Below are 7,912 nucleotides of genomic sequence, written 5' to 3' on the forward strand. Positions count from 1 at the left end.
AAACCAATACATACATTTGTTTAAAATAAATAAAATGTATATCTACTTTGATGGCTGTATCTTGTTACAGATTTCACTAAGAAAATTTTGCAGTTGTTTTCATTGTCCAAAGAGATTCAGAAGTCATGTTATTGACATTCAAGAATGAATTCTTGCACTGAGCTTTGTGAGGCACTTTAATTTTGAAATAATATAGCTTAGTTATTTTTCGGTTTATGTATATTTTCAGTGTACCATAATAATTTTGTCGACTTAAATGCCTATTAAAATGCATCCGTGGCATGATTTCAAAAGAGATATTCTGATGATATTCTGATAGCTGGTAAAGCCTTCTAAAGAGTCTCCAGTATTACTGCCCCCTAGAGGACAATGTTGCAGTTGTTTTGACTGAGTCTGAAATTCAAACCTTTTATAAATTAATTTAAAATGCATACAGTTTTCCATCTCAATTTCAAAAGGTGTGTCTTGTTACTTGGGCCCAAAATAACATTTACATGCAGGTTTTACTCTCATTTGTAGTTCAGGATGCATGCTTTTGAATTAAATTAAAATTTATTCATGAATTAATATAGATAAATGCAGTTTTCCTGTTACTGATTCCTAGTAGAACATTTTATTGTTGGTTTAAGCCACAGAACTATAAAAGAACACATACTATTTTAATCATCTAAGACCATCTTAACACTGATGACAATAAAGTGTTTAGGTACCACATGAATCATATATAAAGGGCTTTATAAATGCCTCATTATTTTGTACAATTTCTAACAAGGGGGCACCCAAGTGACCGCTTACTTGGGGCCCCAAAACCTCTAAACACTCCCCTGACTGACGAAAACTGAGGGACTCATGGCAACTATTACAACATATTCAAACATGAACTGATGCTGCAGAAGGAAATGTATTGGAAATAACAATGCACAAAACCTTTTTCTTTTCTTTTTCTTTTTTGAAGATCAGGGTAAACTGAACTAATTTTTTTCTTTTGGAAAACATTAAGTGAAAATTCACACAATCATGCTGTTAACAAAATTATTGTTAAACATTTGCAGTTAGCCAACTGTACAACAATATTACAACACAGAAAAGTTACATAAACAGTGGGTAACTGCAAAAGACTAATTAGACTTAATTTAGATTTCAGAATCAACATTTTTAAAACATATTACGCTGAGGTCTCATCTGTCCATCAGTCTGATGTTTGCTAATGTAATGAATATAAAAGTAACTTTGTAAGGAGTAGAAATTTAAAACTATAAACAAAACCATTTTCTTATGACATTTTGTGTTGTAAGAATGTTCATGGAGAGTACAAATATGAAGCGAGTGACTTTTAGGGAATAGAATGGATAGCAATATGGCATCACAGTGGCTTTGCTTTTATCATCATCACATCATGAGCAATCCAGTTCTCTTTTTTTCTGATTCTGAAAAGTGGTTACTGTCCATATATAAAGGCTGCATATTCTCAGAAAAAAGGCTGTCACTGGGGTTGTACCTTCTCAAAAGGCACATATTTGTACCTACAGAGTCCATATTAGTACCTTAATGGTACAAATTAGTACCTAAAGTGTACATAAAGGTACAAAGGTGTACCACCCCAGTGACAGCTTTTGTATCTTTATTTTTATTTTTTTCTGAGAGTGCAAAATCCCCAAAACAACAACAAAAACAAAAGTCACTGTGTGAATCTTAACCTTATCCTTGAATAAAATTGATTATTCACATATTCAGAGTCTTTAAATTAACTAAAACATTGGATCATCAAATTAGTTTGATTCTATTCCACTCACACACTCTCAGAAGTAAAGGAACAAAAGCTCTCACTGGGGTGGTACCTTTTCAAAAGTTTCACTTTTGTACCTCTTAGTCTTCTAATATATACACTTTTAGTATTAATATGTACTTTTAAGGTACCAATATAGACACAAATATGTACAATAGGTACAAACACAATTGGTACAATAGGTACAAATATTTATCTTTTGAAAAGGTACTACCCCAATGACAGCTTTTGTACCTTTATTTCTGTTATTGTAAGTGAGTTGACTCCTGCCCTACCCTTTGAGGTCATTGGTTACACTCTCAATCATTCATACATGTTAAGTCTATAGAAGTGCGTACTGTATTAGGTCATTTGCAGTTGGCAGTCTGAGTGTAGCTCAATCTCTGGGATGCTTCTCTTTATTTGCACTCTCCTGCTTTTCCATAAACCAAAGGCAGAAGACACTCTTTGCCAAAAAATGGGAGACCCTAAGCATGCACTGTTTTCCAAGGATGGAGACATTACTATTGGAGGACTTTTTTCAATCCGCAGTATAGAAATATCACCTTCATTTGAGTTTAAACAAAAACCTCAGCTTCTATCATGCTCCAGGTTTGTTACATTGTAATTTTTTTTGTAAAAACATTATATCAGATTAAGTTTTTAGTATTAACAGATTTTTTAAAGAAAATATATTGCATGATATCAAATCATATATGCTTACTTTATAACCATAAACAACCATGACATCTAGAATATTATGACAGTGTGAATCTGAGAGATTTCCGGATGGCTCAAATCATGATATTTGCAATTGAGGAGATTAACAGAAGTGAAAAATTGCTTCCAAATGTTTCTATTGGTTACAAAATATATGATAGCTGTAGTTCAAGACTGTCTTCTATGAGTGCAACTATGGCATTAATGAATGGTAAGGAGTTTGCAGCAGGGGACACATGCAATAGACAGTCTCCTATACATGCTATCATTGGAGAAACCGAGTCTTCTGCTACAGTGATTCTGTCCAGAACTACAGGACCTTTTAAGATTCCAGTGGTAAAGGGCAAGCATACTCATTCATGACATAATAACATTATTGATGATAGTTTCACTGCTTCACTGTTTGTTTATTTATTTCAGATTAGTCACTCAGCTACATGTGAGTGTCTTAGCAATAGAAAAGATTACCCCTCATTCTTCAGGACTATTGCTAGTGATTACCACCAGAGCAGAGCACTTGCATACATAGTGAAATACTTTGGATGGTCTTGGGTGGGAGCTGTGAACAGTGACAATGACTATGGAAATAATGGAATGGCCATATTTCTGAAAACAGCCCAGGAAGAGGGGATTTGTGTGGAGTACTCTGTGAAATTCTATCGAACAGAACCTGAAAAACTCCAGAAAGTTGTTGACACTATGAAAAGAAGCACCACAAAAGTGATTATTGCATTTCTTTCCCGCGTTGAGATGGTCAATCTTCTTGAGCAACTAAGCATTCAGAACATTACAGGCCTACAAGTAATTGGTGTGGAAGCATGGACAACTGCAAAGAGTTTGATCACTCCAAACAGTTTTCATGTTCTGGGAGGGTCACTAGGGTTTGCAGTGAGAAAAATTAATATTGAAGGATTTTCAGATTATGTTATAAAAGCATTTTGGGACTCAGCTTTTCCATGCTCACAGACTGAGGGGAATTCTTCTCAAGTGAAATTAAATTGCAGCAGATATCAGGATATACTTATCCTGAAAAATTACATTGAAGATGTACCTGAGCAAAGATATGCAAGCAATGTCTACAAAGCAGTTTATGCTGTGGCTCATTCATTACATAGTCTGTTCAAGTGCAAAGAACAAGCAGGTTGTAAGAAAGACCTGGCAATTCAACCACAGCAGGTAAACACACACACACACACACACACACACACACACACATATATATATATATATATATATATATATATATATATATATATATATATATATATATATATATATATATATATAAAAAAAATAATTATTATTATTGTTATTGTTATTATTATTATTATTATTATTATTATTCATGACAGGTAAAAACGTTGTTGTTGTTGTTTTTGTTTTTGTTTTTCATGCTTTAGTCAATTTGAAACATTTTGGCTTTTCAACTGGTTTTTCATACAAGTACAAAGAAAACTAGTATATTTTATAAATTCAAAATATACTTTTTATTGCACTTTATATATTGGCATCTGTAATTTTTAAATTACAACACTATTACAACAAGGCTGTTTTCTCACAATTTGATTTTACCTCCTGCACAGAGTCAAAAATCTCCAATTCAGTAGCACTTACAAACATCAAACCTTACAGGGGTTTGTTCATTTATCACAAATCAGTAGTGTGTTTCCCAAAACCATAGTTGCTAACTAAGTTAGTAACTTTGTTGGTTGCAATGCAATTTCTCATAAAACAGGTTAGCAACTATGGTTTTGGGAAACGCACCCCAGAGTGATAAAAAGAAGAAGAAAATCTTAATTTAATGAATCAACTGAGCAAGTATGATGGTTTTCAAGTTTTTTTTTTTTTTTTTGGCTTAAAATATCTAAATTATCATTGTTTTTGCTAGGTGGTTGAGGCACTAAAAAAAGTAAATTTCATTGTAAAGTTTGGAGATCATGTGTGGTTTGACAATACTGGTGCCACAGTAGCCCAATATGAAGTTGTGAACTGGCAGCAGAATTCAGATGGAACAATCCAGTTTAAACCAGTGGGATACTATGATGCCTCGCTGCCTCCTGACCAGCGCTTAGTGGTTAATACTGAAAACATAATCTGGGCTGGAGGACAGCTGGAGGTAAATAGTAAATAATGTGTCATGATGCACTTTAGAATCTAGGACTGCATCATTTACTGGCAGAAAGGAACAATCATACTTCCTAATATGCAAAATGTTTACAATGACTTCATGACATTAACTAGCATTGAAATTGTACGTATAATGTATTTAACAATGCAGAAGCCAAGATCTTTGTGCAGTGAGAGCTGTCCTCCAGGCACTCGGAAGGCTGCACAAAAAGGAAAACCTGTCTGCTGTTATGACTGTATTCCATGTGCAGAAGGAGAAATCAGTAATGAGACAGGTAACCTACAGCCCATCTTACAGTTTCACAGAAAATTGGTTAGTTGCTTTTTTTGTGTTCTTCTTCTACTCTTCAAAATTCAGTTTTTAATCAAAGGACTTAATAAATAAATTTTAAATAAATAAATATTACACTACAACTGTATAACTAGTAAACACAACTTTCTTTCCAGATTCAATTAACTGCAAGCAGTGTCCAGGGGAATACTGGTCTAATGCTGAGAAAAATAAATGTGTATTAAAGGCTGTAGAGTTTCTCTCATTCACAGAAGTTATGAGTATAGTGTTAGTCTTTTTCTCACTGTTTGGAGTAGGATTAACTGTGCTGGTGACCATACTGTTTTACAGTAAGAAGGACACCCCCATAGTAAAAGCCAACAATTCAGAGCTGAGCTTCCTGCTGCTCTTCTCATTGACTCTTTGTTTCCTCTGTTCACTTACTTTCATCGGTCGTCCCACAGAGTGGTCCTGTATGTTGCGTCACACAGCATTTGGGATCACTTTTGTCCTCTGTATCTCCTGTGTTCTGGGCAAAACAATAGTGGTGTTAATGGCCTTCAAGGCTACATTTCCAGGAAGTAATGTCATGAAATGGTTTGGGCCTGCACAACAGCGACTCAGTGTCGTTGCCTTTTCACTTATACAAGTTCTTATCTGTGTGATTTGGCTAACAATATCTCCTCCATTTCCTCATAAAAATCTGGAATATTATAAGGAAAAAATCATTCTAGAGTGCAGTTTGGGCTCTACTACAGGATTTTCTGCTGTTCTAGGTTATATTGGACTACTGGCAGTCTTGTGTTTCATTTTGGCTTTTCTAGCTCGCAAGCTGCCTGATAATTTCAATGAAGCCAAATTCATCACATTCAGTATGCTCATATTCTGTGCAGTATGGATCACATTTATCCCTTCATATGTAAGTTCTCCTGGAAAATTTACTGTAGCTGTGGAGATATTTGCCATTTTAGCATCAAGCTTTGGTTTACTATTCTGTATATTTGCACCAAAATGTTATATGATACTGTTCAAGCCTGAACAAAATACAAAGCAACACATGATGGGCAAGATTCAACAGTCTTAAAAAGTAAACAAATAATTAATTAAATTTAAACTGATATTTTCTTGGCCCGCTATTTCTGGTCATATATGAATTACAAGTCTTAATTTCTGAATTGTATCACTATGGGAATTGCATTGAAGTTTGTGAAACATAACGTAAAACATCAATGAATGACTGTTTTATATATATATCATGATACACTGTAAATAAATACATTAAGATGACGATGAAGGTTTAGTCTTGAATCCAACACATGGGCAATCTAACACATGGGTAATCCAAACACAGAGTTGACAAGACCGGACACAAGGAAACACAAAGGAGACACAAACAAAAATGAACAACCAACAAGTAGCAGGAATCAGTACACAATCAGAGTTCATGCAGGTGGGACAATGCATTTTTATATACATTATGTTACAACACTGCTGAGAAGACCCTGGAAAAAAATGATTAATGTTATGACATTCTAAAAAGAAAGGCTTGATGTGTAAATTTTACCAGACCTATAAGGGGGACAAAGGGTATGTCATATCACCAGTTCTTCACAGCTAACAAATATTTATTGATAATTTATTAGAAAATAAGCATGATTTAAGTAGACATCATAGTAGATTCAATAAACATGAACTTTGTACATCTTTGCTAGAGCAAATGGCAATACATCAGTGCCACTCAACCTGTCCTCCAACCAATACGCCCGTATAGGTCGTTTGTCCAAATCCCTGAAATACGACCCATCAGAGCGTATACTACAATTACGCCCCTATTGGCAAAAGGTCGTTTTCATATTAATGTTTTGTACTCTTTTATTTGCACTCTGATTTGCGTCAGTTGGTAGATTATTGCGCTATACATTGATAGGTAATCATGCTATCATGGGTTCGATCCCAGGGAACGGATGTTCTGTTATGTGAGGGTTAGGTTTAGGGGTGGGGTTAGGTGTGGTCATTCGAACGAATAAGCCACCTAGTAAAATATGTAGGAAATACTGTGAGATCGGTGTAAAAAGCCCACACATTGCACTTAAATAAACGTGCGTTTTGATTGGTAATGACGTTATACGTCATTTCATGACGACAGACGCAACGCGATACTGTCATTATTTTTACGCCCGCTAGAGGGCGCTTAACTTTAAAACGTAAATATAGGTCGTAATAAGGTGCTTGCACAAACGACCTATATGGTCGTTTTTTGTTGGAGGACAGGCTCGTGCCACTCCAACACTGCACTGCACTCTAGTGGTCAAACAATACAATCAAAAATCATGATCAAACACTAATCATATTACATGGTGGGAAATCAGTGCTTCCCCCGGCTCAATATGTACAGAGTTGTGAGTTTTTAAACTTTTTACGAACAACTATGACATACCTGTACATCCTCACACAAACACACTACAAGAAATTAAAATATAAAACACTTCCCTGTTTCATGGAATCAAGACCCTACCCTGGGGTCTAAGGAAAGGAATCAGCATGCCAAGTCAGCGTCCTCAAAGACAACACATGCACAACTGTGTTTCATCCCAGTCCCACGACAATAGTGCTGACAAGTCCCCTCTGTACAGCACGTCTTATTAAAGTCCCTTTCACACTGCGATTCCGGAAAATACATGGGTAATGTGTCCCGGAAATTGTTTCCCGGATCGCTAGATTTTGCACTTTCAGTCTGCCAGTGATTACCCGGAATATGTGCGTGCATTCACACCCACCCAGTAAAGGTCCTGTAAAGACACGTTATGTCAGGATGTGATGTATAATGTACCATTCGAAAATGCTAGGCACATTAACTTTCAGTGAAGCTGGCGAACTATCTCAGATTCAGCGCGGAAAGTGAGGAACTAACTGATCTCTGCTTCTTTACAGTTTGCACATATTTTTTTGTCGCAAACATTGATCTGCCTTCTAAACATCTGGTAAAAGAGGTGCACAATAATGTTTGTCATCACTACGACACACCCTTC

General features: G+C 35.5%; 1 protein-coding gene across 1 annotated transcript; it reads left to right on the plus strand.

Annotated features, from left to right (window-relative positions):
• The first annotated feature begins 2,174 nt into the window (after positions 1 to 2,174).
• Positions 2,175 to 5,967, plus strand: LOC132155626 (extracellular calcium-sensing receptor-like). The gene is made up of 6 exons (XM_059564362.1): positions 2,175 to 2,377; positions 2,533 to 2,821; positions 2,906 to 3,661; positions 4,374 to 4,601; positions 4,764 to 4,887; positions 5,060 to 5,967. Exons 1-6 carry the CDS (start codon positions 2,175 to 2,177, stop codon positions 5,965 to 5,967), a joined length of 2,508 nt encoding a protein of 835 aa, XP_059420345.1.
• The last annotated feature ends 1,945 nt before the right edge of the window (positions 5,968 to 7,912 follow it).

This window comes from Carassius carassius, chromosome 13 (assembly GCF_963082965.1).
Source record: "Carassius carassius chromosome 13, fCarCar2.1, whole genome shotgun sequence".
Lineage (NCBI taxonomy): Eukaryota > Metazoa > Chordata > Actinopteri > Cypriniformes > Cyprinidae > Carassius > Carassius carassius.

What these genes read in the sequence shown, in the direction of transcription:
- LOC132155626 (XM_059564362.1), top strand. Translation starts at nt 2,175, where the DNA reads ATGCTTCTCTTTATTTGCACTCTCCTGCTTTTCCATAAACCAAAGGCA. An exon ending in CAGCTTCTATCATGCTCCAG is followed by an intron (nt 2,378 to 2,532) that starts GTTTGTTACATT and finishes ATATTATGACAG; the next exon opens with TGTGAATCTGAGAGATTTCC. An exon ending in GGGCTGGAGGACAGCTGGAG is followed by an intron (nt 4,602 to 4,763) that starts GTAAATAGTAAA and finishes TTAACAATGCAG; the next exon opens with AAGCCAAGATCTTTGTGCAG.